The sequence below is a fragment of the Parus major genome, chromosome 14 (assembly GCF_001522545.3).
Source record: "Parus major isolate Abel chromosome 14, Parus_major1.1, whole genome shotgun sequence".
Lineage (NCBI taxonomy): Eukaryota > Metazoa > Chordata > Aves > Passeriformes > Paridae > Parus > Parus major.
Genome location: NC_031783.1, coordinates 10,514,704 through 10,531,270, shown reverse-complemented (window position 1 = coordinate 10,531,270; position 16,567 = coordinate 10,514,704). Strand labels below are relative to the sequence as shown.

The window sequence follows — 16,567 nt, the reverse complement described above, 5'->3', positions numbered from 1 at the left end:
ACAGGGACAGGGACAGGGACAGACACAGGGACAGGGACAGACACAGGGACAGGGACAGGGACAGACACAGGAATAGGGACAGGGACAGACACAGGGACAGGGACAGGGACAGACACAGTGACAGGGACAGGGACAGGGACCGGAGGGTCCCGCTGCCGTGCCCGGGGAACAGCGGTGCGAGCCTGGGGGGAGCCCGCGGGGGCTGCGGGGGGAGCGGGACCGGGGCTCCGTGCCCGGCCGCTTTGCCGTGTATCACTTCCCCTGCTGTTCCTCCTCTGCAGGGGTCAAACAGCACGGGAAACAACTCCTCAGTTTCTAACAGCGTTGTATACTTTTTAGTGTTTATTTGTATTAGCTAATGTGTATATACATTGTGTTTGTGCTGTACTTATGTGTACTTCACGCAATCTCGTGTTTTGTGTTCTCCTCTGGTGACTGCAAGGAACAGACATCAAACCAAAAGGATTCTCGGGTGATTTTCTTGGGTGATCACACCTAATCTAAAGGGCAATAAACTACAGAACTAACTAATTAAAGTTATTCGTTTAAAATATCCCTTTGTTTACTAGCAGAGTTTATTCTATTATTGTGCTTTTCTTCACTTTACCGTGATCTATTGGAGTACTGTTTCACCCTTTATTCTATGGGATCCATGAATGTGAATTTCCTGGCAACGGAAGGATTACAAGCGTGCTTTGGGCTATTCCTGACAGCCCGTGCTGGCCCATGGCTGAATCCCAGCTCCTCATGGCCTTGCACAGTGGTGCTGCTGGCTGTGATGGCTTTGCTCTAAAACCGCACGGGCAGCAGGGCTGGTGAGCTGCCCTTCGCAGCCCCTCCCGAGCTGTGGGTGCTCAGCAGGGCTGGCAGCTCCATTGGCTCAGCAGCCCGTGCTGCACGGCCGGCTCACCATCCGTGATGGTCAGGACAGGTTTCACGCCAGCTTGTCCTCTGTGCCCAAGCCATCGTTCCGTGTGTCACAGCCAGGCTGCTGCCCTTCATGGCCATGCCGGTCCTACACGGTTTGGCCACCTCACACATCCAGACTGGCCTTTGTGGCCAGGCCTGTTCTTAATGGCCAGACCATTGTCCATTGTGGCCAGGCTCATCTCTGTCCGCTAGCCTGTCTCAGGCTGGCGGTGCGGAGCAGCCAGGCCAGCTCCTGCCATCCCTTGTGGGTCCGTGCGGTGCGGAGCGGGTCAGAACGGTGCAGAACGGGTCAGAACGGTGCAGAACGGGTCAGAACGGAGCAGAGCGGGTCAGAACGCTGCAGAACGGGTCAGAACGGAGCAGAGCGGGTCAGAACGGAGCAGAGCGGGTCAGAACGGTGCAGAGCGGGTCCGTGCGTCGCGGTCGGAGTGGAGTGGTCCATGCGGGTCGGAGCGGAGGGTCGGTGCCGCTCGGTTCATAGCGGAGGGCCGGTGCCGCTCGGTCCGGAGCGGAGGGTCCGTGCGGGTCGGAGCGGAGGGCCGGTGCTGGTCGGTCCGGAGCGGAGGGTCGGTGCGGGTCGGAGCGGAGGGTCGGTGCCGCTCGGTCCGGAGCGGAGGGTCCGTGCCGCCTCTCGGCGGAGGCGGCGGTGGAGGCCGCGCCCGCCGGTGAGTGACGGCGGCGGCACTTCCTGCGGGCGAGCGGCGGCGGAGCCGGAGCCTTTGTGCGGGAGCGGGAGGAGGGTCCCCGCGGAGCCCCGCGGCCCCGGGCGGGCGGGCAGCAGCGGAGGCGGCGGCGGCGGCTGCAGTGCGGATACCGGCAGGGGAGCCGCTTCCCCCGCCTCCACCGCCGGCGAGCACAGCGGAGGCGCCGCCGCTCAGCCGGCTCCGGCCACCAGGTATTTACCGGCCCCTCCGTTCCCCGGGCCCGGCCGGGCGCGGAGCCGTGCGGCGGGGCAGGGACAGGGACCGGGACCGGGACCGGGGTAGGGGAACACATCCGCCCGGCAGGGCCCGGGGCACTTCCCCGGCGCTCGGAGCCTCCCGGGGCCTGCCCCGCACAGCCCCGGCCGCCCCCGGCATCCACAGATCCGGGCAGAGAGGCCGGGGCCGGGGTAAAGATGCCCCGGCGCTCTGGGCTCCTAACGGAGCGGTCATAACCTCGCTGGGGGAAAGAAAGAGGGATTGGGGCTGTTCTCCCTCCAGGTCATCAAACTTCCCTTTGGGGAACTCAGTTTCCTTCGGAGGGCTCTGCCCGCTCCTCCCCAGCTCTCCCGGGGCCGCGAAGGGGACAGGTCGCTGGCTGGGAAAGAGAGAGATGCTAAAATTGCCCAAAAATCTCTGTAGCAAAAAGCCGGGTCTCTGATGACAGGAGCAAGTCCCCACGGGGAGAGCAAAGCAAGGCTTTACACTGTCATTTGATAGTGTCTTTGAAACTCGTTGCCTCGTAGGGTCAATTTCACCGGTTTGTTGGGGTTTTTTCCCAAAGATTGATCACTATCTAGGAGTTAAAATCCTCTTTGTGTACTTGGTGGGATGTTGATGATACAAAGATGACACTGTTCAGCATTTCCACATACAACCCCAGAACATGAAAACGTTCAAATTCAATAGGTCCTCAGTAGGCAACAGGCAATATTAAAATGTCTTTGCTCCTCAGATCTCTCTGACAAAGGATTTGGGAACTGCCTCATCTCTTTCTTGCACCATTTTCTTACCTAGGTTGTGTTTTCTGTTTACAAGCCTGAAGATGGCTGCTGCTGCTTCCTGCAATGTGGAAGAAGATGAGAGCCTGAAGGGATGTGAACTCTATGTTCAGAAACACAACATCCAACAGATTTTAAAAGAATGCATTGTAAACCTCTGTATAGCAAAGCCAGACCGACCCATGAAGTTCCTCAGAGAACACTTTGAAAAATTAGAAAAGGTCAGTGATTTTCACGTGATTTGACATTTTCCATTTATAAAGTGAAAAAGATTGTTTAAAGATTTCAAATGTTTTGGAACTTTTTTTTTCTTTCAAATTTTAAATGATCACACAACTGTGAAAATGTCAAGTGTTAAGAGAAAAAAGCCCCAACCCCTTATTTATTACTATAACATTGACTATAGTTTAGATTTTTTTGTGCATAACACCAAGATTATAATATCTCATCACACTGCACTTGTTAAAAATGACCCAAACTGGTTGTGAAGCATGGTATCCTGAACTTCTATCTCGGAATAACCTGCCTATGGGAGTAAAAGATGTTGTTTATTCCAGAGTCAAGTGCTGGGGTGTTTTTCTCCTAAAACTGACCAAAATCAGAGAACCAGCAAGTTCTCAAAATTATCAAACAGTTTGCTGTTTAATTTCCCTTCTCTCTCCTGTCTGCAGTGAGATCCCAGGATCCTCTGACAGGGGATGCATTTAGAGAGACCTCACTTACTGTGACTGTCTTCAAAAGCAGTGTAGAGAGGGGGAAACGTTTTAGAACATTCCCAGACAAATTCTTTCTAAAGCCTATGGGTGTCTTTGCAGAAAGAGCACGTTGTGTGAGCAAGTGTTGTTGTAGGCTTGAGAGATAAGGTTTAGTAGGTTTTTCCTTCAAGAGTGAATAATACATAAAATTGATATATCACCAGTGATGTGAAACATTTAATACATCCCACTCTCTGCTTTTCAGATATATTTTCTATAGGTGAGTATATGCCAAATTTGTGTAGTTTTAAAAAAAATGCAAACAATGCATTTTGGTGGTGGTTTGGGACATCAGAGAGGGGTGCAAAGTACAAGATGGTTTTAAATTGTTTTTGATTATTATGAAAAAGAAACAGTCTCCTAATTCTATATATTCTAAACTTCTGACAGCCAAGACCCATGTTGAGACATTCAAAACTGTTGAATTTCCTTTACTGTGTTATGAATTATTATTAATTATAACATGTGGAATTTTGGGCTTCTTGAAAAGAAGGATAAACACCATTCTTGTAAAAAACCCATTAAAATATGCTGTGGTATTATGGAATATGCTCCATTGCTAGAGGGATTTCTTGAGGAGTTGTACTGGGGGAGTTTGGCTTTGTTGATGTTAACACAGCACAGAGACTTGAGGCAGGAGGGCAGCTCCTACCCTTGAGAAATTACATCTTCTTTCATGTGTTCTCCTATTATTTCCCAAAGAAGAGCAGACACCAGAATTCTGTAGGACATCAATCAGGATGCCAGCACAGGAGCTGGTGGATATCACTTGTCTCAAAATGGAAGATGATTTAGAAACATCAAGGCATCAACTGCAGGGAATATTGTGCTTGCTGTGGGAGGACACAATCTTGGCACTGCCTCTCTAGAGCAGCCTGGGGGCTGAGCCTGCTGAGCCTGGAGGCTTTAGGCTGCTTCTGGAGGTTTCCAGCACTGTAATTCTTGTTCCTACAGCAGCTTGACTCCCTTGTTGCCCAACCATCTCCTAGGACTTCCTTGGGATGAATTGCACTGTGAAGGATTTTCTGCTGTAGGGTAATATTTTGACTTAGCTAGTGGCATGAGAACAGTTGAAGGAAGACTTCTAAAGATAGAGAAACCTTTCAATAAGTTTTGTCCTGTTTTTGTACACTAGTCATATACAGGTAATGTGAAGAATCCTAATGGAATTGTGAATTTAGCAATTATTTATTAGATTTTTGTAAATGTGCAATACTGATATGGCACATTTGCTATTAGCGCCTTTAATTTTGGTCCCATATAGGGAGGGGAGTGAAAATCTTTGGGTTTCAGGATGATTTTCCAAACAAAGTAATACATTTTTCCACCTAAGTGTGGTATTTTGGGGTTATTTTCCAAACTCATTGGGATAAACAACATGTTCCACCAAAGAGAGAGGTAGAAGAACAGTTTATCTGTCGAAAACACGTGGGAAGTTTAAAGGTGAAATGCAGGATATTTTTCTAGTGGTTAAAAAATGAGCTTGTGGGAAACAAGTAGAGCTTGATCCCAATCAATGTGCTGAAGCCACCTCAGAGGTGAATAAAAAAAATAAGAGTGTGTTTAATTTTGCTAATTCTTAACTCCATCTCATAAAATCAACCTATAAAAGCAAGATTTATTATGATATTTAAGATCAGAGAGGATCGTAAATGCTTTTCACCTTCTCATGACATCAGAGTTGGGTCCACTGCCTTCAGCCTGCTGCTAAATGAGAACGTGTCAGGGTCTAACCCCTGACCCCACCACACTCACTGGCCCCAAGGATCATTCTTTGGTCTAACACGTTGAGGAGCAGGTTTGTGTTGGCAGGAATTGGTACGAGCAGCTGAGAGCAGAGCCAGGGAATGAGGTAATGCCCGAGGGAGGCGACTGTCCTGGGCTAGTGTTCAGCTCTGTGGCTGGGCCACTCTTTATTCACAGCATGGACATGGCCTGCGAGGGCTGTAAAGGGAGAACATGAATAAATACTTATGAATAAAGTGCTGAGGTTTGATGTTTGATGTGTGATTCTGAAGGAGTGCCAGTGTTTGAAAGAACACCCCCCAATGCCTTTCCAACTGCAGCTTATTTGTATCAAGTACACTATCAAAAACCGTAACTGAAAATAATTGTGGGCAAACTTTAATACAAGTTTTTCTATTCACTTAGTACTGGCAGGACCTGCTTAGATTGCCAGTAATTGCTGGGAATCAGCCTGTGTTTCTATATTCTGAAGTTTGCAAGTCACTTTTACATGCTGTGACCTATGGACTTCTAGAGGAAATCTACTCTGATCACATTAACAGTTACTTTGTAAAAATCTGCAACATGCCCTTGAGCGCAGAAAATAGTTGAAAACAGTTTAGATACTCTAGATTTTAAAACCTGTGATATTTCCTTTGAAAAATTTGTTTTATGTTTCCCTGTGACTGTGTAGATCTTGGTGGATGGAGTGAGGAAAATCTTTCCCTCAGGGATTGTAATTGGGTTTTTTTTTTGGAGTGAGAGAATAGATATTAGTGAAGAAACTGCAGCATTGTTTTAACAGCTGTAATTAAGTCCTGTTTACTTGAGGACTAAAGGAGGCATAGCAGAAAAAAAAACAGGTAACGCATATTTTATCTCTGGTTCTTACTTTATGTGGAAAAGTTAATTACTGAGAAATTACGGGCAAGGCTTTGTACATTTAGCCATACCCAGACTGCAAAAATTTCATAGTGTCAGGCAGTTTAGTGCCACGATTATATGATCAAAGGTGGGGTTGTCTTGCCAGGCTAAGCTCAACTGTTCCGCAGCAAAGAATTAGAATAAAGAATAGAGCTAATGAGGAAAATGGCACAAAAGAAGAGGAAGCAGCAGGAAACTGCAGGATGTGTTTAGAACGGCTTTGCTGAAGCTGTTTGGGTGTGGGGTGTTTGGGAGCAGAGCTGTTCTGGCTGAGCTGGGCTTTGCTGGGACCTTCCGGACCTGAGCTGGTCCCAGGCCCCTTCTGCTGCCCTCAGCACAGGCAGGAAACGCCTCTTTGCTCCAATAAAATTTAATAATAAATTAAATTTATTAAAATGACTGCCAGCGGATGGGCAGTGTTCTGGTGGGCCCAGGCTGGTGCCGCCTGTCTCACGGTACCATCGGAACGCGAATTTCGGGAATTTCGGGAAGAGCCGAGCTCGGGACCCCGCGGTTCAGTACAGCCCCGCCTGGCGGCACCGGGCGGAACTGCACCCGGCCACGGTGCGACACGGGAGGAAAAGGGTTAATAAATAACCCCCCAAAACACCCCCTGTTAGCAAAGGGCACTTCATTTATTTCCCACAGAGGCTTCCAGAACCAAACGCACTCGAGCACCAAAATATGAGCACCAGGGTCTTCTTCTGCTCTCCCAGTATTTGTATTTTATTATGGAAAGGATCCCTTCAATCAATAATTTCCACTAGAAAATAATCAATATTCAATCAATAAGTTCCTGTCTAAACTGATGAAATTCATTCTTAAAAGTATAGGTTATTATTATGCAAATTATTACTCACTGCTTTCAGATAAGCTGGGGAGATTTGAAGCGAAATCACACGGAGAAAAAAACTAGAAAAAATGCATTAACTAAGCAGTTTTCTAAAGCCTAATAATAATAATATTGTTCAAAGCTTGCAAAGCAGTTGGGTGCTATGTCCTTGGTGGTCAGAAATGTTGGTAAAGCATGCAGGAACATACCTGAGATGCTGATAGAAGCACAAGAGAGGGAGCAGCAGGTGCCCTGGCTGTGTGACCACACTTCTGAGCAGGCTTGGGGAGCCTCTGCTCCTGTCTCTCCTCTGACAGCAGCACTGGGAAGAGCTGGATGGAAATCAGCTCAGGTGGGACCCCTGTGATTGCCAGAGTCTGCCCCAGGCAGTGTTGTGAGAGGTGATAGTTTACTTGGAAGAGGTAAAGGAAAACGAAGTGAATTTTTAAAACCCCCTCAGGCAAACTTTCCTGCATGCAGGAGGCTTAGGGAAGGGTGGAGGATGAAGGGAATAAGAGCAGAAAGAGAAAAAAAGCTTTTTCCCTAAGAAATAAAATTGGTTACAAGCAAACCCATGCTATTAGGGGCTTGTGTGGAACATATTAGAGCTGAGCTCCCTGTTTACTTTGTGTGTCCACAACTGTGAGTAGCTTTCCCAGTCTCAAAGCCAAAACCTAACAAAAACAGAATGCAGTGATGGAACACAGAGGGAATTCTGCCTGGAAGACGTCTTTGTTTCACATCTCAAGCTCCCCTATTTTACATCCATCAGGTTACTTAATCCACTTTTATGTGGGCTTGTCTCTTCTTACACAAGCTATGCGTGCATACATTGTTTTTTGGCTGGATTTTAAGAATCAGAAGTGTTGGCTATGATTCTCTTTGATTATATAAGCTTTTAGGTATCAAAAATAGGGTCTGTGTTTTGTAACATAACCTCTCACTTTGCTGTGAGGCGTATGTAAGAAAGTAGGGAAGAGGTGGTGAAGGGTTGAGATGCTGAAGACACTGGTGGGGGGGAAGACAAGAAGTGTGAACAAGGTGCAGGAGGTAAAACAATGGCAGTAAAGGGTCTAAGGAAGGTCAGTGATGCAGCTGGAGTGTCATCAGAGTAGGAGGATTTTTGGCAGGAGAACTTTGTCTAGATTGGAAAATGGGAATGAGCTGAGATGCAGAGAGGCCATGGAGGATGCAGAAATAATAATCAAAGTGGAGGATAAGTGTGGAGTGGGTAAATGCCTTGGTAGGGCAGTAGAGAGTGCAGGTTAAAGATATTTCTTAGAAGTGCTGTAGAAGAAAAGGCAGCATTTACCAGGGGGAGGGCAGTGGAACAATAATTGGGATTGTGTGAATAACAAGGCTGAATGATCATAAAGACTGTCTGTCCTAGCAATGATAAGACTTCAAAGAACATAAAGATCTCACAGATTTTTCCTGCTTTTAGTGATGGCATCGGTCAGTCCTGTGCTTCCAGCAAATCAAGGTGCTCTGCCTTTGGCCTTTATTGGTTGCTATAAATCATTAATCCCAAGAAGTAGAAACCCTCCTGGGCTGAGAGCATCTCCTCTGGGTCAATTCCAGCACAAAGAGAGATTAGTTACCTGTGCATGAACCTTCCTGCACATTTTCTGTGAATGATCCAGGTCTGTCAGTCAGAAAAGTTTATAAATGTTCTTGAGGGGGAAAGAAAATCATTTAGAGTGTACTAGGTGGTGGTGTTTTTGAATGCAATGTGTACATTGTAGGAAGCACAGCAGATACTGAGCTTTGATATCAAATGTCTGACTTGCTTTTAGAAGTTTTCTTGGGATGTAGTTGCAAGGGTGCACAGTGATTTGGAGCCTCCTTAGGTGCTTTCCTTCCTTCAGCTCACCTGAGTTTTCAGCTAGTGACAAAGCCTGAAATGAGAGAATGGGAAAGGAAGTGAATTTCTGTTTAGAAAAGCTCCAGCTGATAGGAAAAAACACTTCTGGGTCAGGAAGTGTGAGTGCTCTTAAGCAGTGGTCTAAAACTGTCTCAGCATTGCGGCTGCTTCACTTGCAGTGCTTAAATTCATTCAAAATCATGAAAGCATTATCTGGGGAAGATGCTGAGGACAATATGCCAAATTCCTGTGGTTTATACCTCAGCTTCTTGTAGCTGAAGGTGGACATTCAAAAGATAAATTGGTCACTGAAATTGTATTTATTGATTATTCTATCAAGTTGAGGCAATGATCAAAGGCAGTTACTGTCTGGCAGTTGTGTCTTCCATGTGTTTTCTCATTTGAAGGTGGACATAATTGGGCAATATGATTATGAATTACCAGTGCCATCCAAAGAGAGAGAGAGAGAAAAACCACTTGTTGCCATGACAACAAAAGATGATGATGTGTTTACTTGAAACTGAGTTCTGCACAAGGATTCACATCAAGCCGCATCTGAAGATCGGTGTTTGAAGAACTCTTCTTGAGACAGTTCATTCCTCCTTTCAAACATTTGTGCAGTTTTACCCCAGGATATATGGAAGACGTCTCCCTGAAAGCTCAGCCCAGGACAGAGCAAAGGCTTTTATTTCCAAAAGGCACGCTCTAGTTCAGGAATGGGGATCCTTCCCAGACTGCAAATAGCGGCGTGTGGAAAAGCCAGCCAGTCAACTGCCTGCTGTTTATATAAAAGGAGTTTGTAGTGAAGAGACTTCCTTTTAAAATGAATCACACCGTAACTCACTTTTATAATCCTTTAATGTCTTTTTGGCTTCTAGAAGTATTTGAGTTTAAGAGCATGCTTTGTAGTATTAATTTTATCTCACTGAGCTTTCTTTTGTGTATAAATCTGTGCTGGGGCAGGGGAGATATTATTTATTAATTCCTTGGAAGTGGTTTTAATGCAATATATACTGAAGAGAGAAGAGTGTATTTTATATTCAAATGTGGCAAACTACTACTCTTCTCTCTGAGTAAATATGTTGTGTATAAAAAGAACTGTGTAAGTGCTGCACATCATGAGTTAGCCGACTCCTCTCTTGTTGTACTTGTCTTTTAGCTAAATTTTAGCTGCTATTCTTCAGAAAGGTCTTTATTACCTTTTATTTAAGCCCATGAAGAATTTGGTTGTGTTCATTTAATATAATGAGAGACCATTAACACTGTCAGAGATAGGCAGTCAGTAATGTTATTAGAAATTCTTCTGTCACAGCTTTTGTTTTTAAACACTAGATATTAAATATACTTGTAATATATAACACACATTTGTATTTGAAATATTTTGCTTGATTGTACTTAAGGAATCTAGAGACAGAGAGGACTAAGGAAGAAGTTGATGAGAATGCTAAAATAGAATTTGCAGTTCTTACACTGTAGGAAAATCTAGCTGAGTCATTTTTTACATATCTAGTGCTATTGTTTGAATGTGAAGTTAAAAAGTTTCAGTAAGCATTTAATACAACTGAAATTCTGGTTTTGGTTACAGCACTGAAGTCAATTGTATTGTGGCCTGGGAGTTTTGAGGTTGTAATCCAAATTTAAAACCCAACTGATCTCAGAAAGAACTTGGCACTTTTTGAGGCAGGTCAAGGTCTTGAAAATTCAGATCTTTAGCCAGCTCTCTACATTTTATCTCTGAGGTTGTCCCCTAAATATTTCAGTAATGTCTTCTTCAAAACAAGAGTGTGTGACTTGTTACTTTGAGCCATGCAGCATGGCTCTTGGCATGGAAATACTGTTCAGTTATTTATTTCAAGTAGCAATAGTGCATCAAAGACTGGTGTCAGAGGTTAATGAGCAGGGCAGTGTCAGTGATAGTGCAGGAATTAACTGGAATAAGATCAGAAAAGACAGGTGGCATGACTGGATTTGATGTAAACATCAATGTCAAAACATATATTAATCATCCATTTTTTCTTGCAAGCTTGAAAGCTGTGAGCTTGTGCCAGTTTTCTGTATTGCCCTTTTCTGGTGCCATACCTGATGAGCTGTGGATAAGTCACTTCCTCTGTCAGTGAGACCAGCTGGTGATGTTGGTGATCTGCCACTCGTGCTGGTGCTCCCAAATGCTCCCTCCTCCACTGACTGCTGTCCTAACTCTGAATGGAAACTCTCCCTGGAAATTTCCTGTAGGACAGGGGCCAGGTTCTGGCACCCCTGTTGGAGGAATGCTGGTTTATGGGGTGTGCAGGGAGCTTAGCACTGCTGTGATTTCTTTTGGGTAGTCTGCAGTGCTGCTGAGCTGAGTTGTCTGACAAATACTGGCATTTTCCAGGGAGTCATGGGGTGATGGCTACATGTACAGCCCTGGACATGACACTGGGGCTGCCAGGCTCTGGGGTTTGCCTGCACAGAGGAGACAACAGCAGATCGAACACTGGGCTACTGCTGCAGCAGCCAGCTCGTGTCCTTGCAGTGCCTGTGTCCCTCCTGCTCAGCCCTCTGTTTCCTGTGCTAGAGAACAGAACAGATGGCCCACCCCATCTCCAGCTCTCCCCTGCCTTTAGGAGATGGGTGAAGCCTGGGATGAAGCAGCCCTGAAGGCTCTGGGGAAGCAGCAGGGGCAGAGTGTTGTGGCTGAGCAGTGCCGGGGGGGAGAAGGAAGGCTGGGTCTGAGCAGACAGGCCCCGTTCCTTTGACTGACAGACAGGGATGATGCAAAGGGAATTTTACTCCTTTATGCTTTCCCTCAAATCTGAGGAAGCTGAGGGATAGAACATGGGGCTCTGAGAAAATACTATAATTATGGGTAATCTGGTTTGCCTCTATCCTTTGGAAGTCAAATTCAGTGTATGGATTGACAGTCTTGCAACTCTGACCTCCTTTCTTGAAGGTTTTCTGTACTGTTTTCCACTCTTGTTATTCTCTCTTCAGGGATTCCCCTTCCTATTTTATTCTTTGTTCCACAAGCATGAAATTTGGAGAATAACCTCCCTATTGGCCAGCTGGTGCTAGGCCAGCCATCATCCTTCATAGTCCTCTGGAACCTACCTTGGATCTTATTTGCTTGGAAGGAGTCTCATTGATTATAAATCAGTTGTGTGGCAGAAATTCTGGAGTAGGGAGCATCTTTGCTGTTTGTGGTGATAGTAAGCTTGCAAAGCAGAGCAAGATGAAGAAACCTATCTAATGTATCAATGTGTGACTTCTGACAAGTTGTTTGCACAAGAGACAACGATATGTACAGGCCAACTGAGAAGATAACAGCTGTGATATTGGAGAGTAAGCAAAAGAGGCTTGTTTTGCTTTCTCAGCCAGGGTAGCTGCAAAGATATGCCTGCACTTTATATACATTGGTTGCCATGATGTGTAAGAAGGAGTTGGACAAGTCAAATGCCTGTACACACATTGTAGTTAATGCTATTCTCATTAAATTTGCCATTTTCTGTCAGCAGTGCAAACTGACATTCACCCAAACAGAAGTGAAAGCGTTGCTGATAGTCATGAAAGAAAGGAGAATTGGCTATATCCATGGGTATGAGGTGTTTGATTGTCTCTTTTTGCCTTGCAGGAAGAATGCAAGCAGATCCTGGCTCGGCAGAAATCCAGCTCCCAGTCGGATTCTCACGACGATGAGATTTCCCCGCCGCCTCCCAACCCGGTGGTGAAGGCGCGGCGCAGGCGAGGAGGGGTCAGTGCAGAGGTGTACACCGAGGAAGATGCTGTTTCCTACGTCAGAAAGGTAACGTGGAACCACCTCTCTGGCTCTGAGATGTACAAGACAATCGAGTGACTCATATTTTGTCCCTAGTTTGGACTCCTGGGCCAGCCTGGAGGATGGTGTCCTCATGCTGGCATGAGCAGGGCCTGACCATCTTCACACTCAAGATCTGTCTCCTTGACTGGGAGCTCTCCCCATCAATGGATTTCAGCATTTGCTGTTCCTTCCTTTTTGAGATGTGCTGCTCATCTGTGTCTCTGTCTAACTTGGTCAGTAATTCTCAGCCATTTTATTGATAGTGACTGACCAGCATTTTCTGAGTTTGATCAGAACCTTGCATTATTGGAAGACATCTTTTCTATTGCTGCATTTCCTGTTTGCTTTGCTTTTTGTCTTTTGTTTCCAAAAGTCAGTTCTGCCTCAAATTTTCTTTCATCTAAGTCATTTAGGTTTCCTAGACCACTAGGGCACTTATTTCCCATGTTGATTAGCTACCACTTAACCCACTGAATTTTGGAAGTTGACCATACTTGGGTGACTTTGTGTGACCACTGTCTTTGAAGAAATGCCAGTCTCAAATTAGGTCATTTCCTCACTAGGAGCTCTAATTTGGCTTTCTCTCTCTTTAACTGCCTTTTTCACAAAAATATCTAACTATGTTATATCTTTAATATCTCTTAATAGCTCTGCATTTTTTTTGACACTGGCTAAAGCTTTCAAAGATTATTAAAAGAGAGATATTACAATAGCATATGTCATGTTTGTTTAGGGAGCCAGGCTGAAAGTGTATTTCATAAGGTTGACAGATGCTACTAATGTGCTTTTGTGCATGCCTGGAGTAGCTTTAACTCAAAGAGCTTTTTCTTTATGGGAATACATTTTGTCAGTCACTGTTTTTTGGCAGAATGCTTTTTGCCTTTGCAGTCAGATGTGCTTTTGTCATCTGCTTATGATACAAGTTCACTGGCTGCTCTGGGGATTTCTGTACCAAGAAAAAAAGAATAAGGAGAGCCATTCATCCTAAAAACAAGTGTGTAAGAGTATTCTTGTGGCACTTAAATAATATTTGCAAGTGTGTGGTAAATTTTAGTAGCACTGTGGGCAAGCTATTATTTAATGCCCTGCACCATTAAAAAACTTATGTGATACTTCAAAAGCCACTTTAAAACACTTTTCTTTTTGTGCATTTTGCAACATCCCCCTAAAAAACTTCCATGGAGAGATCCCATTTGTTTCTGCTTATTATGGGTTCCATCTGACTCTTCTGCAAATCAAAGAAACATCCCTTCCCACCCCCTGAGTAATTCTTTTATGTTTATAATGGAACCTGAAGTAAACTTTGTTTTCTTCATTTCTCAACAGTGATGTCAGTGAGTCCTGACAGTAGCATGAGTAGGCAAGAACCAGAAGCAGCAATACAGATCACATTCTGTGTGTTCTGTGACTAGCCCTGTTATGATTTTAATTTCCTAGGAACTGACTGATCTTAAATAATAATAATTTAGGGGATAGTTTCTTGTGCAGCTACAGATGCTGGAAGGCATACAGAACAAGCACTGGGAGGATTTGTGTCGGTGCTTTGTCTTCTGCCATAAGCAAATGTATCCCATGGTGAAACCCATGGATGTGTGTTTGTGACAGATTTCTAGAATACAGAAATAAAAGGAGACACTGAAAGGGCAAATTATGAAACAAATTTAAAAGAGTAAAAAGCAAGGCAAAGGTTGTGTTAGACTATTGCAAACAGATGGAATTTTAGATAGTAGTCAGGAAGAACCTCTGGCTTGAATTCAGGTATTGGATAGAAACACATCTGGGTCATAAGCCAGTTTGAAGGCTCCCTTGCAGGGGTGAGCATGAATAGTGCTAGAGGCAGTGAAATGAGTTATGTCCCTGGAGAGAAAATCAAAAGAGATTTAGCTTTGTGATTTGTGCAAGCACATGGCATGGCTTCATTCTGGGGAAGATCTCTGTGGAGGGTTAGTTCATCCTTGAACCAGAGAAAGTAATATTTGTCATCACATCTGACATAACACAGTTAACAACTAACAGAACAGGAATCTATCTCTAAAGAGGGTTATCAGCTTGAAGAGACTATTCAGTGATTATTTGGAAGAGTGATGTAAGAAATGGCCAAGTGATTCTTACCAACATTTGATTTTTGTCAGATGCCTGGTTACACCTAGAAAACCTCTCCTGTGCTTTCTGTGTCCCTGCCCCAACAAACCTTGTGACTTTCACTGCTGCAAATTTACACTGGGAAAGGCTAGTCAGTGCAATTTCATAATCAGGCAGAAAGGCTGGAGTTGAATGTCTCAGTGATCTGATTATTTACCCTTTTGGCTCATCAGCAGTAAGCTGAGCAGCTGGTGTATTCTTAATAGAGCAAGGGTTCAGGCCTGCAATCCCATCCAGTGTTCCCCTGATAGGGTAAAAACCAAGAATAAGATATTGGCCAAATTTAACACTGAGAAATTCAAACTTTTAGGTCAATTAGATTAGGTTTCACTTTGATACAAACATGCAGTTTGTACATGTATACTTCTCTACACTTAATTTGATTAATCTGATGACGGCAGCAGTTGACACAAGAGAGGTCTGAAGCCAATTTAACTTTAGATCTTCACAGTGCAACCTTTCCCTGTGAAATAAATCTTGATGATTCTTTGTTGGAACTGGTTCTACATCAGTTTCACCCTTTGAGACATCCTTCTTTTGGCTGGATGGGTGGTTCCTTGCCTGTCCAGGATGAGGGAAGGAAAATACCTGCACATCAACACAGGCAATAACTTAAGACAGATAGATACACTATTCCTATAAAATGTGAGAGAAATGTATCTGATAAATGCCCCTAATCAGGCCTTTATTGTGCAGTAATTGACAATAATTACAGTAATCTGACAAACAGAGTTTGATTTTCAGATTGGAGTAAGGTTTATTTAACACTTAAAACTTCTGCTGTGCTGGATTCTGTCCCGTTACAATTAAACTATAAAGGAAAATCACATTATCAAAGACAATGTATATCTTTGACAGGTCAAAATTTTGTTACAAATTTCTTGTGTTTCCCTAACCTTGTCTTCATCTTGGAGTCTCTGAGTGGTAGAAGAAGATACTTGGCAAATAGAGAGATACATTATCTACTGATATTTTACCTAAATGGTTACCAAAATGGAAATAATCCTGAATTCCAACTTTTATTTTGAGAAAACTCATGCACAATAAGACTTTTGTCATCTCTTCACTTAACAAATAAAAAACTCTTTATGTTCAAATGGAAATTCTTGTTTGCCATGAAGCCAAGGCACAGGATTTTGACTCAAGTGGGCCAATCAAGAGCTTGGTTCCTTATACCACAGCCAGTGCTAAAAAATATGATTTAATCAACAGATTTGTACCTTTTTCCTAAAGAAATGTTGCTATTTCCACAGTTTTAAAAGTAGGTTGCTTCTGATATTGTTTGGAGGGAAGAGGAATATGAAATACATTTTCTCAGTCCAAGACATTTGAAAGGAGACTACACAGTAGCTCCTAATTATAGTATTTTATGGATATTCTTCTCCCCAGTCATCCCTGATCTTATATTTCCTTTCTGAGTGTCATTTTGAGAACAAAAATTCTTATCCTTCCATTATCAAAGCTGCAATTTGTTACTTTCTTAGTGGCTTTATGTTATAGCCTAATCCTGTCTCAGTGCCTGAAATCAAATTGCACCCATTTTCTTGAATACTGGAATTTTCTGTAGATTTCATGATTTGTGAAGAAATACAATCAGGTGGGTAATTACCTTTCATTCTTTTCTCTACAGGTGATTCCAAAGGATTATAAAACTATGACTGCTCTGGCTAAAGCCATCTCCAAGAACGTGCTCTTTGCTCATCTTGATGACAATGAACGAAGGTATGAGGGGCTTTATGATTCAAGGCAATCCATAGCTTGGTGTGAGGACAAGAAATTAGATTAAATTTTGTCTCAGGGTTCAGAACTGCTCTCACTGATGCATTTGAGTCACACTGGATGCACCCTCAAACATGCTCATGGTATTGTGACAGAGGGTAAAATCCAAAGGCAAAAA

At 44.0% G+C, this 16,567-nt stretch overlaps 2 protein-coding genes across 3 annotated transcripts in view; one reads left to right on the top strand and one right to left on the bottom strand.

The window, feature by feature from the left end:
* Nucleotides 1–1,094, bottom strand: part of DNAAF5 (dynein axonemal assembly factor 5) — a 28,990-nt gene extending 27,896 nt beyond the window's left edge. The window contains exon 1 of the mRNA XM_015642393.1: nucleotides 1,038–1,094. Coding sequence (XP_015497879.1) covers nucleotides 1,038–1,094 — 57 coding nt within the window. The remainder of the gene's footprint in view (nucleotides 1–1,037) is intronic.
* A 553-nt stretch (nucleotides 1,095–1,647) lies between these two features.
* The window catches only part of PRKAR1B (protein kinase cAMP-dependent type I regulatory subunit beta), a 91,400-nt gene continuing 76,480 nt past the window's right edge, over nucleotides 1,648–16,567 (top strand). Inside the window, exons 1-4 of one of the 2 annotated variants that reach the window (XM_015643077.2) lie at nucleotides 1,648–1,825; nucleotides 2,649–2,853; nucleotides 12,343–12,513; nucleotides 16,301–16,392. In XM_015643077.2, coding sequence (XP_015498563.1) covers nucleotides 2,677–2,853; nucleotides 12,343–12,513; nucleotides 16,301–16,392 — 440 coding nt within the window. In that variant the 5' untranslated portion in view covers nucleotides 1,648–1,825; nucleotides 2,649–2,676. The remainder of the gene's footprint in view (nucleotides 1,826–2,648; nucleotides 2,854–12,342; nucleotides 12,514–16,300; nucleotides 16,393–16,567) is intronic. The other variant, XM_015643078.3, reaches the window with a different exon arrangement.